This window comes from Typopeltis vanoorti, chromosome 1 (assembly GCF_054136105.1).
Source record: "Typopeltis vanoorti isolate ZY-2024b chromosome 1, IOZ_Tvanoo_1.0, whole genome shotgun sequence".
Taxonomy (NCBI): Eukaryota; Metazoa; Arthropoda; class Arachnida; order Uropygi; family Thelyphonidae; genus Typopeltis; species Typopeltis vanoorti.
The window spans coordinates 42,429,456-42,451,153 of NC_143549.1; the positions used below are offsets into that span (position 1 = coordinate 42,429,456).

General features: G+C 35.7%; 1 protein-coding gene across 6 annotated transcripts in view; it reads right to left on the minus strand.

Annotated features, from left to right (window-relative positions):
• The window catches only part of LOC150109923 (6-phosphofructo-2-kinase/fructose-2,6-bisphosphatase 1-like), a 463,954-nt gene that overhangs the window by 190,618 nt on the left and 251,638 nt on the right, over positions 1 to 21,698 (minus strand). For all 6 annotated transcript variants that reach the window (XM_090397298.1, XM_090397313.1, XM_090397290.1 and 3 more), the window contains exons 6-7: positions 16,367 to 16,550; positions 15,763 to 15,836 (exon numbers count right to left, since the gene is read on the minus strand). In XM_090397298.1, the coding sequence (XP_090253424.1) occupies positions 15,763 to 15,836; positions 16,367 to 16,550 (258 nt within the window). The remainder of the gene's footprint in view (positions 1 to 15,762; positions 15,837 to 16,366; positions 16,551 to 21,698) is intronic.

Below are 21,698 nucleotides of genomic sequence, written 5' to 3' on the forward strand. Positions count from 1 at the left end.
TTTGAGAAGTCCATGTTTTTTACCTTGTTATTTTTCCAGTTTTTTGTTATTATTTACACACCTGAAGAAGTCGTGTTGGGACGAAACTAGTCATGTTATATTAAAGTTTTCTTACCTTTCTTGGTGTTCTTAGTCAGTATAATTATTAATTAAAAAAAAAAAAAATATATATATATATATATATATATATATATATATATATGTTACACTTTGGGATACAGAGATATAAGGCTATGTACTGTATTGGTGGAGCTGAACTTCAGGAAGTGAATGAGATTCAGGATCTTAGAGTGATGGTAAACAATGGACTTAAATTATGAGGGTGTTTCAAAAATGTTGCAAAGACTACACATCATACTGCTGCTATGATAAAAAGGACACTGACATGTAGGGATAAGGAGGTGGTGGTAACTCTATATAAGGCAATGGTCAGACCACACATCGACTATTATACTCAGATTTGGTCATCTAGTTTTCATTGTGATATGGAAACACTAGAAGGTCCAAAGACCTTCCGTCCAAACACTAGAAAGTCCAAATAACCAAAGTGATATCAGGACTCTGTTGTGTAGGACACCTGTTCTCTCAAATGCTATGAAAAGCATTTGAGAGAATGTGGATTACAGAGGTTGGTGGATAGGAGGAAAAGAGGAGATATGATAGAGCCCTTCAATTCAGTTAAATAATTCTATCAGATTAATAGAGAAGGAATTATAAAAAGAGTGGATGTTAAGAGCAGAAGAATGAGAATCTATTCCTGGAAGTTGTATAAAGATGTGATGAAGATGGATATGAGGAGTCGATTTTGGACATTGAGTGGTTTGACATATAAGTGAGTGGAATGTACTGCCAGAGTGCATTATGAATGTAGTGTAAATAATGTAGTGTAGTGTAAATGGCTGTCTGATAGGTATCAGAGAGTTGCGTATGGTGGAGCAATATCAAGGAAGCAGAAGGTTACACAGGGCTCAGTACTGGGACCTGTATTGTTCAACCTTTATATTAATAACATTGTCAATGGATTGCAAGGGGATATTAATTTGTTTGCGGATGATGTGAAGCTGGGAAGAGTTATTAGTAATAGTGCAGATGTGACAGCCTTGCAAGGGGATTTGAATAAACTAGCCAGATGGGCAAATGAATGAGGTGTCAGTTCAATGCAGCAAAATGTAAAGTCTTGAGGTTTGGGATCTATCGATGGGAGGATGTATACTCGATTGGAGGAGCTGTACTGGAGGAAGTAGGGGAGACAAGAGATCTGAGGGTGATGATTGATAGAAAACTGAAATTCAGGGAGCATATTGCAAAGGTGGTGAAGGTAACCTAGAGGATTCCTGCAATACTGAGCAGGATGCTGACCTGTAGAGATAAAAGAGTTATCATTCCGTTGTATAAGACCCTGATATGACCACACTTGGACTATTGTTCTCAAATTTGATCCCCATGATTTGAAGGGGATAAATTAACTGTGGAAAGGGGTACAGAGGCAGATAACCAAAGATGGTTTCAGGACTGTACAATATCAGTTATGAGGGGGCTGAGGGAATGTGGACTGCAGAGTTTGGTGGATAGAAGAAGGAGAGGTGATATGATTGAGACTTTTAAACTGTTGAGAGACAGTTATAGGGTGGACATTGGGGAGTTCTTTCACTTGATGGAACAGCGAGAAGGAGCGATGAGAAGGGGCCATCCCTGGAGGTTACAAAAGGAAGCTGTGAGCAAGAGGGTGATGAGTGGTTTCTTTGCATGGAGGGTGGTTGGACCATGGAATGCATTGCCTGAAAGAGTAGTGAGAGCAAGAACAGTTAATGAGTTAAAGGCGTGGTATGATAGATTTTGTGTTTCCTAAGAAGGACCTCCCACGATGAGTCTCTTGACTCCATGGAGGCCTGAATAATAATAATAACTTCAAAGCTCATTATGATAGGCATGTTTCTGGTTGAGTGTGCCTCCCACAATGAGTTTGTTGACTCCATGGAGGTTATCAAATTAATAATAATAATAATATTATATATATATATATATATATATATATAGAGAGAGAGAGAGAGAGAGAGAGAGAGAGAGAGAGTGAGTGAATTTATATAATAACAATTTCCAGAAACTAGTATGATTTATTATTATTAAACTCAGCCTTGCCAAACACCAGAAACATACCAACTTTCTGGTGTTTGGCAGGGCTGAAGAGGTAATGAAAGTGAAATTCTCTATCTGTATGGCTTAGCAAATCCATTATTGCATATTTCATTCCCTGACTATTCTCGTAGACAGGCTTATACGTTGGTTATGCATTTCTAAATAACTTAGGGAATTGAAACAACGTAGATCCGAATATAAATTAAATTATATTTTAATAGATATTTCCGATATTTCGGCAATGTCACATTGCCATTTTCTAAAGGAACTTACAAAAAGGCAGGTGCACACAAGGCAATAACAATACAGTAACTGAGAATGAAGATTTGAAGCTATCGTTCTCCTAGAAGTCCTGATGGTGCCCTCTGGAGGGCTAAGTAGGCGTTCTTGGCCGTTGGGCTGAAGGTCTGCTGATGTATGCCTCCCAAATTTGGGGCAGTCGCATACAACCAAATTTGTTGATGAGATGTTCATTCCCTGACTAATTTTAACTCAACCTTAAACAACAACAAAATAAATTAAAGATGCCAAGAAATTATATTCTTTATTTAATTCTTTATCCAAGTGTAAGTAAACATAAAGAACATAAACATAAACATGCGAACTAACTTCACGACTGAGCTACTTGTATATAGAGGCTATTGACCTCGCTCACATCGATCGCCTTAGTATCTTGTAATGCAACATTATCCTTACAGACATTTCATGTCTGTAAGGATAATGTTGTAATGTCTGTAATGCAATATCTGTAATTACATGAGGTATGAGGAGAAAGAAAAGACTGATAGATAGTATGAGAGATAGAGAAAAGGCCTCAGTTCTTTTATTTCATCTGTATGAGATTTATGAAAAAGGAAAACTGAGAGCCTTTGGATATATAATAATTTTGGTTATTATAACACAAAATAATAACCAAAAGATCAATTGAATCTAAAGCACAAAGATGATTGATACCCAGGTGGTTAGCCTTATCTGAGTTACCTGCATTGAGTTGGTCAATAAACGTCTTTTAGCATTTTTTGATGTAATTATTTATTGATATAAATTATAAATACAGTACATTATTTTCATTTTACATCAATTTTAATGATCGTTAATTCTCGAGGAAAAAAAGTATTCAGAATTAATACAGTTTTTAGCACAATTTCATATATAAAAAAAATTGACCGGCATATTTATTAAAAGTCAACTAATTAATTAATCCCAAAATCCTAAATTAAATTATTTCAGTTTTAAAGCAAAAAAATCATAAAACTAACCAGTAAAATAATATTAAATTGCATACACTTACCTTTTAAAAATGTATTTTTCTGTTTAAATTTGTTTCACTATAATTTACAATTTACACTTCACTCTGTGACCCACTAGACACAGATGGCAAACGAATTGGTCTCACTCTTCACAAATCAGAAAATGAAGAACCAAAAACAGGAACATGTGTTTTATTGCTGCAATAAAGCATGTATTCTATGGCTACCCTGCCATGGGCCAAAACAGGCCAACTCATAATAAAATTTTAAGACAGACAATAATACTTTCCATGGTTGAGGGTTTAAAGTTACATATCTCAATCTTTTACAATTATAATTTGTGGAATTTTTTACTCGAGCCTAGAGAGGAGTTCCCCGCTTACCCCCCCCCTCTCTGCAGCACAAATGATCATATGATTGCATTTTTATCGACGTATGAAAGTTTTGAGAGTGCATAGTGCATCAGCAGTCATCTTAATTGGTCCAATGCAATTAATTACAGGATAACTTTGAATACTTCTGCATAGAGTGGGGGAACAATCTGTTTGTTTTAAAATTTATTAGAAAACAACAATGAAGGAGAAAACTATATTTCGTTGGTATATTTGAAATACTCAAAGATGAAAATATGTGAACCATCATTTATAAGACATGTAAGAATAGGAAATGAAAAGAAAGAATAAGTGTGAGTAGAAATACTTTCATTAATGGTAAACGAATTATTAATAATTAACATTTGGGATATGTGTGGCTTATAAGTTGCTGGGTAGAGCAAATAGCACAATCCTATAAAGTCTAGGCATGAATAAGTGAATTTATGATGGCATAATTTAAAAAAAAACTTACGAGGAGACAGAGAATGGTAGGAATAAATATCGTTTGATGGAACAGTAAATCAACTCATAAAATTTGTTGACCATGTTATGTGTATTTCTCTGGATTGTGTATATTTTGCTCTGTTTTCCAAGAAATTTCTTTTGTTTACTGAGACTCAGTATACATAACATCCAATCATCATCAGAATTATCCACACTTTCAAGAATCCTACATTCATCGGGTTTTTTTTTTTTAGTATCAGCGGCTCTTCTGTCTTAACAATCTCACATATGCTGGTATTTTGTTGTAGGTCAACGTCTTATAATACACAGAATATTCATTTTTGTTCAGGAATAGATATTTTTTACTGTCTGTTGTTTCCGAAGACTAGAATAAAAATGTCTCTATATACCATTAAAAAACTTTGCAACCTCAACAGATGCTATGCTGCACAAGCAAAAGAAAAAACAATTAGCATTTTCTCCTAACATCCACTTTCAAATTTTCAGTTCCAGAAAATATGCGTAACAACTGTTTGTAATATACATCGGATACAAAAAGTGCTCAACGCAGGACAAGTGACAATGTTCGATTGGATTGGTTGACACAATGACCAATCACAGATGCTAGGTGCAGAGTGAGCTCAAAATTTTAGCTCACCCAGCCCTGCCTTCACAGTGGTTTAAAAATATTAGAAAGCTAAGAATTTGACCAGCTGCACTCTCTTTACATATTTTTGAAGGGCTCAAAGGTGTATGCATTTCGAAAGCACACCCAGGTTATTAACGCGAATGTGATGCAACGTTTATGCATTGAAAAGTGCCCTCTTCATGAAGCACTAATGCTTTATTATCCTCATGAAGAGGACAATGCAGCATTAGTATGTTGTATTCAATTTTAGGAATCGTGTGAAGTCTGCAAACAATTGGAGGAGTCTTTAACGGGAATAAATGCAAAAATATAATATCGATGATACTGATATTTTGTGGATAAGCACCGCACACCTAGCACACCCAGAGTATTCGCCCCTGATATATATATATATGGAATCATTATCCTTCAAAGTGCTTGCTACATATGCTAATACCTTATTTTCCTTCATAGTTGAAAGAACCGTTATTCCTCACACAACATGTGTATTGTCAACTTCTTATGAGAAAGGTTCAGGAACCAATGCAAGAGAAGTGGATTAAGATGGTAACCTTGCTTGACATCTTTTTAAAGTCTGACCACGTCTGACAGGAGCAAATTAACCAGGAGGCAGGTAGTTGAATTAGCATGGGCTCCTTTGATAATGAATAGCATATTTTTTTACCTACATTAATTTATTGGAAGACACGGAACAGAAAGGGATGCCAGACATGAGCAAATACTTGAGTAAGGTCTACTGATAGCACTGCCATTGACTGCTTTTTCGTATTAACTAAACAGATTAAACAAAATAGCAAAAATATATTAAATTCTACTGCTCAGCCTGAAACTCCATAAACCTGTGAGCTTTTAATTATGTATCTCATTCCCACTTTGAGCCTATTATTGATAATGTGGAAAATATCTTGTAGTCAGGTCTCCAGCTGCTGATAAATGTGTGATCTCTATTAAGTTTTTGAATGAGGGCAGTATGGCTTGCTACAAATTCACTTGGTATGTGTCCTAATGAGAGAAAAGAATTAAATAGTATAACTAGAATGGGAAGAATAAAATCCTAGGCCTCACAGTAAAGTTCTATACTTAGACCATAGGGTACTGGGATTTTCTTGTCTAGCATTCTTTATAGGCTGTGGTAACTTCAGATGCTGTAATGGGTCTGTCAAGCCCATCTTGGATATGAACAATAAAGCCATTAATGTTCCAAGAGTTATAATTTCCAACAGTATTATTGTCTTCAAACAGATTTGGTAGTGTTTTTTGAAAGGAGTGGTGGACATATCTTCACTATCAAAGCAGATTTGAGCGATAATCCTTTCTTTGCAGAATTTAGTGAATTATCTACAGCTGAAGGGTTATATGCTAAGTGCTGCTGTATTCTTATCTGAAAATTTCTAAGGGTTTTAAAAATTCAGAAAGCAAATATGGAATGTAGAAAATGCATTTGTTTGAGATTTATTGGAGGAGAAGGAAATAAGCGATATTGGGGTGATCCTAGATAAAAATCTAAAATTTAGAGGATGCATTGCTAAAATTGTGAGGATTAGCACAATGATTTCTGGCAGTAATGCAGAGAACATTCTGGTTCCATTGTATAAAGCACTGATTACACACTGCATATGGATTACTGCATACAGAAGCCTTCATAGCGCAATTGGAAGAACAGTAGAACATTGCACCCTACTGGAAAAGACCTGGGTTCAATTCTTTTTCAATTGAAGGTGAGTTAGCTGATCTCATACAGAGATAGCAGGGTTTTTTTTTTCTGCCATAAACTTGGGTTTTTCATCTGACGTACAGACAAATTGGCCTGCAGAACACATGCAATTCAGAAACAGAAAACACTGTTGTTAGTGATGATGGGCAGTAGATGACATTGATAATATAGTGTCATAGTAGTAGTAGAGAAGGTGAGATGTATTTAGCGAAGTAGAGTAGAATGCCCTCCCAAGATGAGCCCTTGGACTCCCTAGAGGTATCACATAATTATAATAATAATAATATTTAGTCACCTGGTTTTCAAAAGGATGAAGAGATATTGGAAAGAGTCCAGAGGCAATTGACTAAGATGGTTTCTGGTCTCTTGAATGTTGATTATAAAGAAAGGTTGAGAAGATACAATTTACAGTCTAGTGGAAAGGAAGAGGAGGAGGGATGATATAGATGTATAATTTAATAATAGGTTTTTATTTGATTAACAGTGAAAAGGTTTTTCATAGAATGGTGGAAGATGGGGAGAAGAACAAGAGGTAGTTCCTGGAAGCTGTATAACGTGAGTATGAGCAAAGAAGTTAGAATCAGTTTTTTTGCATGAAGAATATTGAATGATTGGAATGCATTGCCTGTGAACATGGTGTCTGCAGAGAAAAATAATGTATTTAAGGTATCATGAGATTTATTTATGTATGTATGATATGACCTCCTACAATGATTCTTTGATTTGACTCCAAGGAGGTCTGATAATAATAATAATAATCATAGTAATAATTTTTTTGGATTTTTCAAAGGCATTTGACAGGGTGCCACATGATAAGCTGATATTTAAGTTGGGTTTAAATATCGGGTTAGTCAAATGGATTCCAGATTGGCTGACTGATAGGTATCAGAGCGTTGTGTGTGTGATGGGACAGTATCAAGGAAGTAGAAGGTTACAAATGGGGTTCCAAAGGGCTCGGTACTGGGACCTGTATTGTTCAATCTTTATATCAATGATATTGTCAATGGATTGCAAGGGGACATTCAGTTGTTTGCAGATGATATGAACTCAGGAAGGTAATAGTGCAGATATGGCAGCCCTGAATGAGAATTTGAATGAACTAGACAGATGGGCAAATGAATGGGGGTTTCAGTTTAATGCAGCAAAATGTAAAGTCTTCAGGTTTGGGATCTATCGATGGGGGATGCATACTCAATTGCAGGAGCTGTACTGGAGGAGGTAAGGGAGAAAATAGACCTGGGGGTGATGATTGATAGAAAACTGAAATTCAGGGAGCATATTGCAAAGGTGGTGAGGGTAACTCAGAGGATTGCTGCAATACTGAGAAGGAAGCTGACCTGCAGAGATAAAAGAGTTATCATTCTGTTGTATAACACCCTGATCAGACCACACTTAGAATACTGTTCTCAGATTTGGTCCCTAGGATTTGAAGGTGATAAATTGACTGTGGAAGGTACAGAGGCAGATAACAAAGATGGTTTCAGGACTGTACAATATGAGTTATGAGGATTGACTGAGGGAATGTGGACTGCAGAGTTTGGTGAATAGAAGAAGGAGAGGTGATATGATCGAGACTTTTAAACTGTTGAGAGGCAGTTACAGAGTAGATATTGGAGAGTTCTTTCACTTGTTGGAATGGTGGGAAGGAGCGATGAAAAGAGGGCCATCCCTGGAAGTTACAAAAGGAGGCTGTGTGCAAGACGGTGAGGAGAGGTTTCTATGCGTGGAGGGTGGTTGAACCTCGGAATGCATTGCCTGAGAGAGTGGTTGGAATGGGAACGGTCAATGGGTTCAAGGAGTGGTATGATAAACTTTGTGTTTCCTAAAAACGACCTCCCACAATGAGTCTTTTGACTCCATGGACGCCTGGATAATAATAATAATAATAATAATAGTTTACTATAGCAAATGATCACACACGCACACAAAGAATTCCTAAGCATACCAAATAATCCAATCACTCTGCAAACAGATGATCATCGATTATAAGGGAGTTGAGTAAACTAGATGTAAATAAGGCTGTGGGACTTGATAACATATCACCGAGGCACGTATTCTGAAGGAATGTGCCAGAGTGTTGACACCTGCCTTGACATATTTTTTAATATCAGTCTTGCAATCGGTCAAGCTCCTAAGAAGTGGAAGGAGGGCAAGATTGTGCCACTTCATAAAGGAAGTGATCAAACTCAAGTATCAAACTATAGGCCTATCTATGTGTCAGGTGTTGTGGTTAAGTTGTTGGAGAAGCTTGTGAGAACTAGGATCCAGAGTTGGGTTGACAACAATGGTATTATCTTTGATGGACAATATGGATTTGCTAAAGGGAGGTTATGTTTCAGTAATCTACTTACTTATTACAACAAAATGACTGCTTCCTTGGATAGAGGAGAAGGATACCCAGTAATATATAGTTGAATTTCGCAAAGGCTTTTGATAGAGTACCTCATGATAAGTTGACAGTCAAACTAGAGCAGATGGGGTTGGAGATTAGATTAGTGCATTGGATTGGAGACTGGCTATCTGAAAAGTATCAACAAGTTGTGTATGGGGGGGTGCGATATCCAGGAAAAAGAAAGTCACTAGTGGAGTGCCTCAGAGGTCTGTTTTAGGGCCATTACTGTTTAACTTGTATATTAATGATATTGGCGAAGATTTGGATGGAGATATTCAGTTGTTTGCAGATGATACAAAGTTGGGACGAACCATAAAGAGTAGTGAAGATGTTGTGGCCTTGCAAGAAGACTTGAATAAATTGAGTGATTGGGCATGGAAATGGGGATATAAGTTCAATGTTGCAAAATGTAAGCTTTTAAAATTTGGAAAACAAAGATGGGATGCAGAATTTATGCTTGGTGAGAATATATTGTTGGAGGTAGAGGAAATAAGAGATCTGGGGATGATAGTGGATAAGGATCTAAAATTTAGGGGACACATCACCAAAATTGTGAAGATAACACAAAGGCTACTGGGAATGATGCGGAGGATACTGATGTGTAGAAGTAGGGAGATTCTTGTTCCATTGTATAAGGCTTTGATTAGGTCACACATGGACTACTGTGCCCAGATTTGATCACTGAGTTTTCAGAAGGATGAAGAGATGTGAAAGGGTCCAAAGGCAACTGACTAAGGTATTTTCTGGCCTCTGGAATGTCGAGTATGAGGAAAGATTGAGAAGATGTAATTTGCAGAGTCTGGTGGAGAGGAGGAAGAGGGGAGATATGATAGAGACTTACACATTGGTAAGGGATTTTTATAAGATCAATGGTGGAGAAGTTCTACAGAGAATAGTGGGAGATCAGGGGAGAACCAGAGGTCATCCCTGGAAACTGTATAAAGCGGGTGTGAGTAGGGGAGTGAGAGGCAGGTTTTTTTTGTGCAGAGTTGTGAATGATTGGAATGCCTTGTTTGAGAGTGTGGTGTCTGCAAGGAGTTTGAGTGTGTTTAAGACACGGTATGATGAGATGTGTGTGTGATAAAAGGACCTCCCAGATGGGTCTTTGACTCCATGTGGTCTTGGGGTAATAATAATAATAATTATTATTATTATCCTGCTAAGTATATTCAAAAACTGTCTGCCTCCAGGATAATTAGAATAACTAGTTTTAATTTCTTCACCCATGAATGTAATGACCTTCATAATTCTATGCTACATTCCCTTGGATTACAATTTTTCAGTCTTCTAATCCAAAAATTTTGTAATGAATGCATTACTGAAACAGGTGTTATAAGTAGGAAACATCTATTCCTTATTTCACTTTAAATTCTCATCTTTAATAAACACTATGTTAAGATAAAGCTTTATCTTTTTAATTTTAAACTAATATATTTAAATAAATTAAGATAAAGCTATTCAAAAAGGAGAATCAAGAAAAATTACTAAGACCAGACATTCCATTCATAAAGTCATGCTGTCTCCCATAGAACATCATATCGTATTCATCTATTGTGTCCTTCACCAACTTAACTAACCTTAACCAAAATTTTTATGATATTAATTGGTCTATAATTTGAAACCTCTCAACCTACAAAACTATTTTGTGCTGTGTCCACTCCCATGGCACCATACTGGTACGGAGAATTAAATGTAATAGTCTGGTCAAGCTCTTGCACTTTCCCATTAACATGCGAGTTGAAATCTCATTCAATCCCATACTTAAACTTTTGTGTCCAATTAAATGTAATAGTCTGGTCAAGCTCTTGCACTTTTCCATTAACACGTGAGTTGAAATCTCATTCAATCCCATACTTAAACTTTTGCTGGTTGCAAAAACCCTCCCTAATCTTTTTCTTTTTTTAAATCTTCCCTGAAAATACAATATCCCTTTCTTTTTACTCTTCTGGCAATATCTTTCTTGTTCCTATTCTTTAGTTAACTAAATCTCCCTAATGACTATAACCAATGCCCCAAACTCCTCACCTTTGTTCATGATACTGCTTTATGAATTAGTATGCATGCAATGGTTCATAGGTATTATTACATTTTTGAAGGAGATTTGAAATATGAGAAACTGTATTCAGCATTCTATGATCTTTTCAATCTCACATTCACTTACCTGAAGGAAACCTTCAGGTAAGTGAATGTGAGATTGAAAAGATTGAATGTGAAATTGAAAATATGACCACTTGCATCGTCCTTAATAGTTTCATTCCCCAGTTTTGCACATCTATTCTCTCACTAAATAAAAATTTTTTTCAAGACACTTAACTTGAAAGCAATTAAAGCATAATCCATCAGGTATATACATGTCCTTTTATTCATTAAATTCAATCAAAACATGTAAAAACTTTATACCATTCCTCCTTAACTTATACACTAATTCATTTGCTATCATGGCTTTTCTTCTCACTTCACTGCTATCATACCTAGGAAGAGATTTATATACTTTATTCTCTCATCTTTTTCGTTCTTTTTTATGCCAGCAAAGGTTGGTCAATTGGTAAAGCCTCTGCTACTAATGGCTCAAGCAAAAAATTAAGCAAGTTTGAGCATGGTTAGTAGTTGGAAGGAGGCAGAATCGTTCGATGCTGTTGACACATTCTCCCTCGATGCATCTTTGGACTCCCTGGAGGTGTCACATAATAATAATAATAATAATAATAATTTTTCCTTTTTTTTTTTTTCAGTAACTCGTTCACATCTTCTCATGCCATTTTTCATACCTCGAGAAGAGACTTACAAACTTTAATCTCCCATCTTTTTCACTTTTTTCGGTAACTCTTTCAAATCCTCTTTCATTCCATATGTTTCACCCTTTAAATAATTGGTTCTGGTCAATTATTAACTCCCTTTTTGAATCTCTGGTAGTGAAATCACCAGGAAAGCACAATTTAGTCACAGACTCATCAAGCACACCTTGCACTTTCCCATTAATGCTATGGTAGTTCCTTTAGTCTTCTTTTTTTACTCATTAATACTCTCCTTAGTTTTCCCCTTTTCTTTTTTACTCTTCTCTACCATAATACCACTGTATCCGATGCTTCTCTGCTCTATAGTTCAGGCTTTGTCCTGTGAAAGATTCCATGTAAGCATGGAATCATTACTTCAATTATTTCACTAATTTCTATATTCCTCTCTTTATTCTCTACAACACTCACACTTTCACATGTTTTACCATCTTCTGATAGGCACAGTTCTTGCATTCAGTCACATAACATTTTCAATACTTTTTCTCTCTCTCTCTCTCTCTCTCTCTCAGGGTGGAGACTTAATGGAGTGAAACAGCACTGAGAAAGGATTAAAAATACTATTTAAAATCTACTGAACATTTCATCTCAGTCGCAGAGATATCTTAAAGGAGTACAATATGAAAATTGTAACACACCAATACGCACAAAGGCAACACAAAACTAAGTGAAACATAGTGAAAGACAAGAGTCTTTCGTCCATGATAAATTAGGTGGGAAATGCTATGCGCCCACCTGTCGGTGGCCTCAGATATAAACTGGGATCTCAAAGTATTAGTGTTTTTCATATTGTGGAGAAATACTAAAAACATGCATAAAACTTGAAGTTTTATGCAACCATATTTATTCAGGGTGGGCTAATTTCTGAGAGAAGCAGCACATTCGGAAAAAGCAGTTCCGAATGATTCTTGGGCTTTTCCATCTGGGGGAAAAAACCAGGGAAAACTAGGCCAACTTTCCCTAGGCCAACTAGGGAAAAAAACTACTTTCCTATCACAACAAATTTAGAAGAGAAATACTGTTTGTATAATTTGCAACTGCTCTCAAAAATCAGCCTGCCTTGAATAAAAGTGGTTACCTAAAACTTTCCAAAATATGGGAAACATTAATACTTCAAGATCCCTGTTTATCTGAAGTCACTAACAGATGCCAGCAAAGAGCACCATATGATGTTGCCTCTTGTGTAACTACACTACCTCCACTTTGGGTAAATGATCATGTTGCCACCTGGGGGACTGCCAGACATGCAGAATTTTCTGTTAATAAGGAATATATGTGGAATTACAAAGCAGGTAATTTGCCTCATCATTATTGCACACAAAGAAAACTTGTGAAGGCAATATAAAAAAAAAAAAAGATGATTACCATGCCCATGAACAGTACAAGGAATAGGCAAGAAGAGTGACTTGTATAGTAAGGAAGGTCAAAGCTAATTATGAAAGAAAGCTAGTTGATGAGTCAAATCCAATCCTAAAGAGTTCTTTTACTATGTGGGAAAGTAAAAGGAGGAATGACTATGGAAGGATGACTTTAAAAAGTGCTGAAGGTGGGAGAAATAACAGAACCAAACCAAATAGTTGAATTACTGATTGAGCATTTTGGAGGGTTGTACCATCTAGGTGGTGATGCTACAACACCAGACGTCACGTTAACTAATGGAAGAATAGAGGCTGAAGAAATGGAGGTGTTAAAATATTACAGAACCTTAATGTGATCACAGCCATGGGATTAGATGGCGCGTCAGCCCATGTATTACACGAATGTGCAAGGAAATTACCAGCTCCTCTGACCAGCTGTGTAATTTAAGCATCAGTATTAGGAAGGTGCCAATGGAGTGGAAAGAGAGCAAAATATTCCCCCCTTGCATAAATGCAGCTTCCAAGACATAGGCAGCAAATTATAGGCTAATCAGCATCTCAGGAGTGGTGGTTAAGGTACTGGAGAAATTGGTGAAAGACAGAATTCAGGACTGGATGGAGAGGAATACGATACCATATAAGGGACAATGTGATTTTGTGAAGGGTAGGTCTTGCTTTAGTAATTTACTTTATAATAAAGTGACAATCGAGCAGGATAAGGAAAATTATTACTTGGAGATATTGCCAGACTTTGCAAAAGCATTTGACAGGATTCTGCACAGAATTCTGTAACATAAATTGGAGCAAATGGGGATGGATATGAATCTGGTGATTTGACAGAGAGTGGCTGATAGACAAATATTAAAGAGTTGTTTATGGAGCCTCCTCCTCCATAAACAACTAGTTGAGTCCAAGAAGAGGCAGATGACTAGTGGTGTACCACAGCATTCAGTGTCCTCTTTTGTTTAATTTATACACCAATGATATAGGAAATATTCAGTTGTTTGTTGATAATGGCAAAACTGGGATGAGCTATGGCAAATGATGGTGATGAAGAGATCTTGCAGGAAATTTAAATAGACTAGCAGTATGGGCAAAGGCAAATGGCTGCCAGTGAAAGGTGATGCACTTTGGGAAAATATCTGAAGCTGTGTACTGTTTTGATGGGACTGAATTGCAGGAAACTGATGAACCCAGGTTGAGGGTGATTGTGGATAAGGAGTTGAAGTTCAGAGGGCATACTGCAAAGGGAGCCCAAACAGCACATCAGAGTACATGATTGCTGAAATACACTAACAAGAAGGATTAGAGAAGTTAGATCAACAGTCTATGGGCTTCAAAAACTAGCTAACTGGCAAAAAAAAAGAGGAAACATGACAGAAACATATAAGTTATTAAATGTGTCTTTATAAGATTGACACTGAATGCTTTTTTTCTGTACATGGCAGGAAGGGAGAAAACGAAGGGCCACCATGGAAATTGAATAAGGGTATGTTTATGTGGTTAGTAAGGATGTTAGGACTAGATTTTTTACTTGTGAGGGTGGGGAGTGGGTTGCCAGAGGTGGTTGTGAATGCTTTGTCAGTGAATGAGCATAAGGAGAGGTGTAATAGGTATTGTGTGAATAAAGTGTGTGAATAATGGATCTTCCATGATGAGTCTACTGATATTACCTATATAATAATAATAATAATAATAATAAAATACACTGCATGCATTTGTGTGTGTGTGTGTGTGTGTGTGTGTGTGCATGCATATACACGCATTTATCTGATAAAATGCATCATGTTATCATTCCTAGTACAATAACATTCTGCGTGCCATTGTGCTGGTTTTCATTTTGGTACCATTAGCTGCACTATAATAATATATCTAAAACAGTGGTGGCTCATAAGAATTTATAATGGTGGGGCTGTAGCAATAAAAGTAAAAAAAAAAAAAAAAAAATCAATATGGATTCAAAAAATTATATCATTAATAAGACTAAAATATAATAGAATTTAACAGTATTTGACAGAATTATTCTCTTCATTCATTTCTACAGATATAAATTAAATACAAGAATTAAATAGAAAAAAGAAAAAACGCACAATATTCACCTACGATAATGACAATGATGCTAATTTGTGTTGTTTGTGCTCGTATAGTAGCAGCATATCTTGGGCTGCAATGCTAACAGCCCAGACTGCACATAAATCATGCATTAACCTCACTATGTTATCCCCACTAGGTAGTGGTTTGGTGCGGTCTACATTGAATGCAGCTCCAGCATTGAGTATACTAGCCAGTACTGATATTAGCCCTAGCCCAGACAGCACATTGACTATTGCAAAATACAACAATTGCTACAAAATGAATTATATAAAATACTATCGAGCGGTATTGTATTACAAACAATTAAATTTAAGAATGGTGATAATAAAACAAGAACTTTCATTTTATACTAGAGGGACTGCAGCTCTGCAATCCTTATGGACGAGCTGCCACTGATCTAAAATGATATAATAATATGATACATAATGATAATAGAAGAAAAATATTAAATGTACATCCTGTATCACAAAGCTTTTAAATAGGGCTATGCAAGGTTTCCAAGCCATCTTTAATTTAAAACATAACTATTTAATTTTAAATATAATATAATTATACCCACTCTTGTTAAATATATAGATCGAGGAATTATGTGTATATTCATTAGATAATACACTATCCGGCTTTGAATGTGACCTATAGCAAATAAACAAAAAACATTTATCAGTATCTGAAAAAGCACTGCTTATTTAAAAATATTGTTTGCAAAATTCTATTATTATTATTATTATTATTATGTGATAACCTTCAGGGAATCCAAAGATTCATTGAGGGAGGGCACCCACTCTACAACTTTCTGTCTCTACCAATTACTAAAAACTAGAACTACTACGAACCGCAACTACCATCATCATCTACACCAATGCCATCTACTGCCACCCCCCCCTAGCATTTTCACAGACATTCACAAAGATCCATGCCCATGGCGGAATTCGAACTCGCAGATTTTTGGGTGGAGAGCGGATACGCTAACCACTTAGCCAAAAAGGCCGACAACCAGATGGTATGGTGTAGTTACGGTTCGTTGTGGTTGGTGGATTGAGTGGTGGAGACAGAGAGAGTTGTACAGCAAGTGCCCACCCTCGATGAGTCTATGGACTCATAATAGTACAAAGTAAATTTATAGACAATGTATTTCAAATAGGAAAAAATCCTCATTTACTTAACTTCATGCCTATGAACAAGAACCTTTTCACCAGTATTGAATACTTTCATGAATGAATATTGTCGTTCCACTTCTTCATCTAATGTCTGATATGTAGATTTATAATGCTCAATACGTTTTCTAAAATCCATCAATGCTTGATCTTTATTTATGTCTGTATAATCTGGGCTATTAATTTTGACTTCCTACAGAGCAAATAAATAAATAGAATGAAATGAAATGTTAAACCACATCCACCACCACCAACAACAACACTGAATACATTCATGATAACCACTTAAATAAAAAAAAAAGTGACGGATGACTTACCCACAATCTTTTGCACTGCTAGTTTTTCATTAAAAAAACTAGCAAAAGTACTCATAAAAAGTTCTTTGAAAAATTTACATTTCTTTGAGAAGGTGGATATTCACAACCTGTATTACTATTACAGTTTATTTAATAAAATTTATATAGTAATTATATAGTAAGATTTATGTAACAGCTCTAATTTACATAAAAGCATTCTAATCTTTAAAGGTACTTGTGGCAAGACTATAAACAACAAATTACATGATAACCACAGTAATTAAGTTTAATGAAATGAAAGTACAGATATTTCATATTGAAAATAGCAGTACATCATCAGTGTGTAAAAACAAGAAAATAAAAAAAAACAGGGATGCAAGGTACATACAACAATCGGTGGTTTACCAATTAAAAACTATTGCTGTGTGCTAGAAATTAATATTAATAAATAATATTATTAAAAACTATTTTTGATGGTTACATAAAATGAGACTCTCCCAAACTTTTAGGGGGAGAGAGAGAGAGAGAGAGAGAGAGAGAGAGAGAGACAATTGTTCCGATTCAGATTTGGCTGATGAAAAAGGGCTTTGCAACTTTCTTTGAAAAGGTGTTCATATTTAAAACTGCTTCTATGGAGAAGATGAGCTTCATCCTGCTGGATACTGTGTTGTGCCAGATCAGACTTTTGAGGTTTAATGTATTCAATATAAATTAGATCTTTATTAATTCTTTTTTCCACAAAATGACCTGTCTGCACAAAGTATATTCACAAGGTCTCTGGTAAACGCCAGCTAATGATAGAGGTATCAATTTATCTTTTGTAGATGACAACATATGAGAAATTTTATTGATAGGAAAATATGTGGGAATAAGGTGATATTTCTTTAAAATTTACCAATCTATTCAGAGATACCAGAAATATAAGGGATTGGAACACAGGAGTTATTTATCTGCTGGATTTGATTAGGACTGTAACCATTAAATTCCATTAAAGTTTTGATAGTGAGTTCTTGTTGTAAACTTGAGAGAGAGAGAGAGAGGAGCACACATTAGGTGCACTATTAATTAAAGACTTGATAACACCAGTTTTTTGAGATATTTGATGAATATATCTGCCAGTAAAGGTAAGTTTTTGATAAACACCGAATAAGAATTGATAAAAAACCAATTAAAATATTAATTGGCTATATTAAAAGATGTGTATAAGAATGCAGCTGCAGCAGTTAGAATAGGTGATGATTTAGGGAAATGGTTTAGAACAAGCAGAAGTACTAGACAGGAGACCCAATATCCCCAAGCGTTTTCATTGCACATTTAGAAAGAGAAATGGATAAAATGAAGGAAAAGGCAAAAGGAATATCAGTACATGGGATGAGAATTAACAATCTGAGATCTGCAGATGACATTGTTATTATTGAAGAAGATGAAAGAAAACTACAAAAGACATACTGTTAAATGAGGAAGGAAAGAGATTTGGAATTGTTATGAACTTGGAAAAAAAAAAGACAATAGTATTTGATGAAAAGAACATGAAACAAAAGATACAAGTGGATGGAATTGATATAGAAAATGTTGAACAATTTATATATTATCTGGATAACATCTGGAAAAGTAAATTGATCAGCCTTTAAACAAAACTAAGAGCGCTGGAAACATGCATCTTTAGCATTGTACTATATGGATCTGAAACGTCAGTGATAAATAAGGAATCAACAAAAAGAATTTTGGCATTTGAAAGAACTTGTTACAGGAAGATTCTAAAAATAGGATGGGTACAGAAAATCACAAATGAAGAGCTCTGTCGGAAGATACAACCAAAGAAGAATCTAATGCGAAGTTTATAAAACGGAAGCTGCAATTATTTGGACACATCTGTAGAATAAGTGAGGACCGGATGATAACACATTCATGTTTGGTATTATGGATGGTGTAAAACAGAAGAGGTAGACAATACAGACAATGGATAGAAGACATAATGGATTGGTGTGGAATGGGTGTACAGAAACTGCAACACTGTGCATTGGACAAAGAAAGGGGGAAGAAATAGTGAAGGAGGCATTAGACACTAATGGCCAGTGAGCCCATGGTTCGTAATTATGTGATGATGATGAAGAAGGCTAATCTGTTGTAGGAAAATGGTAAGTTCATTTCCAGAATGAAGCCAAACAACAAAAACATCATCATCATCATCACAAAACCAATGAGAGGTGGGGATGAATGGATGAGAACAAGGTATCTTCCAAATGATTCAAAAAATAGTTTGCCTAAGAGACAAAGGGACAGAGGGCTACCCACAGTAGTACCTTCAATTTGTCTATAGATCTCGTTTTTCCAGCTGAAATATCCTGATTCTATAACAAATTCAAAAATCCTTGAAATATCAGACAGGTAATCATCATATAGTAAATTATGATAATGGAAAGGTAATGTCAGATAATGGAATGTTTGTAAAGAGGGAAACAATGTCAAAGCTGACTAACAAATCCAACCTCTATTTGAATATTCTTGATTTTCTCAAGAAAATGTATGCAATTCTTGATGAATGATCTGGATTGTTCAGTATGGGCAGTTAATAAACGTGACAGAAATTTAGCAATTCAATAGGTGGGAGAGTCAATATAATTCGCAATGAGTCTTACTGGATAACCTTCTTTATGAATTTCTGGGAGACCACATAAACAAGGAGTTTTAAAATGAGTGCAAAACTGATCCCAACAAACTATCACCTGTATCATTGGCTGCCATTTACCAGATACCTTGTGAATGTAATCTGACATACTTTGGGCAGACAGGCCATTCTGTGGAAAAAATAATTAATAAAGATTGATATTATATCGAATACATGTAATCTCAAAAGTCTGGTCTGGCACAACATAATACTGATACTAAACATAATATCTGGTGGGATGAAGCTTGTCTTCTCCATAGAAACAGTTTTAAATATGAATGCCTTTTTAAAGAAAGTTGCAAAGTCCTTTTACATCGGTCAAATCTGAATCAGAACGAATGTCTCCCTCTCTTTCTCTCTCCCAAAAGATTGGGAGATTTTCATTTCATGTAACCATCAAAAATAGTTTTAAATAATATTATTTATTAATATTAATTTCTTGCACGCAACAATAGTTTTTAATTGGTAAACCACCGATTGTTGTATGTACCCTTGCATTCCTTTTTCTTTGATTTGCTTGTTTCTACGTACTGATGATGTACTGTTATTTTCAGTATTAAATACCTGTACTTTCATTTCTTTAAAGTAAGTTACTGTGGTTATTGTGTAATTTGTTGTTTATAAGAGAGTTATCTTGTGACGTATCTTATCAAATGCCTTTGCAAAGTCCAGTATTATCATAGTGTAGCTTTTTCTTTTTAAAATCTAACTTGACTCACTCATAAAAATTCTAAGACTGTTTATAATTCTTTTGAGCATACTCTTTCTGTGAATTCTTTTCAGGTACTTTCCCATCCCCAAGCTCAGAACTGAAGCTGTGTACAATAGTCTGGATGCAGCCATATCAAAGCCTTACTGAGACTGAGAGAGAGAGAGAGAGAGAGGAATAATCATCTTCTAACTGTCAGCATGTTCCTCAACATCTAAATTATCCTCATTTTGTCTACTTTTGCAGTATGCCTTATGAACTTCCATTTGTTCTCTGTTATTCCCAAATGCCTTGCCTCAAAAACTTCTTGCAATTCAGATCCATTGGCTAGATGAATCTTTAATACATAGTTAGAAGCTAATACACAGTTTGTAATTTTTTTTTCCTAAACCAGAAAACTTTACAATATACTACATTAAACTGACAATCTTGTCTGCGCGATTAGCCTAGTGGCTGTGCGCTTTGCAACCATATACCTGAGGAAGGAGTGTCCTAAGTTCGATTCCTGTTGGTGACGTGAGGAGCTGAAGGTTTTTCCTGGGGTTTTTCATCCCGCAAAAGCAGGCAAACCGGCCTTGAGAACTCAACACTACAGACATAGGATATACTGAGGCATAGGGCTGACCACCTTATCCTGTGAACAGTTTGAGGTCCGATAATTAATAAACTCTCAACACTACAAGGTAAAAGAAGGAAAATGAGAATGAGAACTGACAATTTTTACCTTTGTATACATTGTCAGTCTATTTGAATCATTGTTACCATTAACTACATTGTTACTGTTAACTACTTCTCCCCCACAGTTTTTGCATCATCAACAAACAATTAGATATTTCAATATCATTATCAACAAATTAAACAACAATGTCCTAAGTACAGTGATCTGTAGCCCACTACTTGTCACCTATCTTCTTTTTACATCTCCTCCACCATATACAATTCTTCATGTCACCTACCTTCTTTTTACATCTCCTCCACCATATACAATTCTTCATGTCACCTACCTTCTTTTTACATCTCCTCCACCATATACAATTCTTCATGTCGCCATCCTACTATATGTCAACAGTCTTCACATCCATCTCTATTTGCTCTGAACAATGTAAAAGTTCTGTGTAGTAAAATGGCTTTGCAAAGTCTAGCATTATCATAGTGTAGCCTTTTAGCCCATTTTTTTTTATCTGACTTGGGGTGCTTTATCATAAAAAGTGAGTAATGCTGCTCCAACAGAATATCATAACATATCAGAGAGTATCCTGTCCACCCATTCCTAAGTTCTGTTGTCATTAACCAACTTTTCAAATACAAATTTTACCACTACTCCTGAGATACTTCTTCAATCCATCTATCCCTTAGGATGGACAAAGTACCCTGATTATGGGGCAAGGCAAATTAATACAGCTGGCATGCCACGCTTCTGCTGCATCCCCTAATGCCAACTATTTATGCACATAGATCTGTATGTTCACAGGGCCAATTTACTTTTTTTTTTCTTTGATGTTCTGAAAAAACCAAGTTTTTGGGAGAGGAAAACACTCTGCAGACTGACTAACAGACTGACTAACTCAGTCTATTATGTAGGCAAAAAAGAAGATGGTTCCATCTCCCCTTCTGTCTATTGCAAGCCAACATTTTCAGGTTGCTACATTCACAATTCTTCTGCTCATC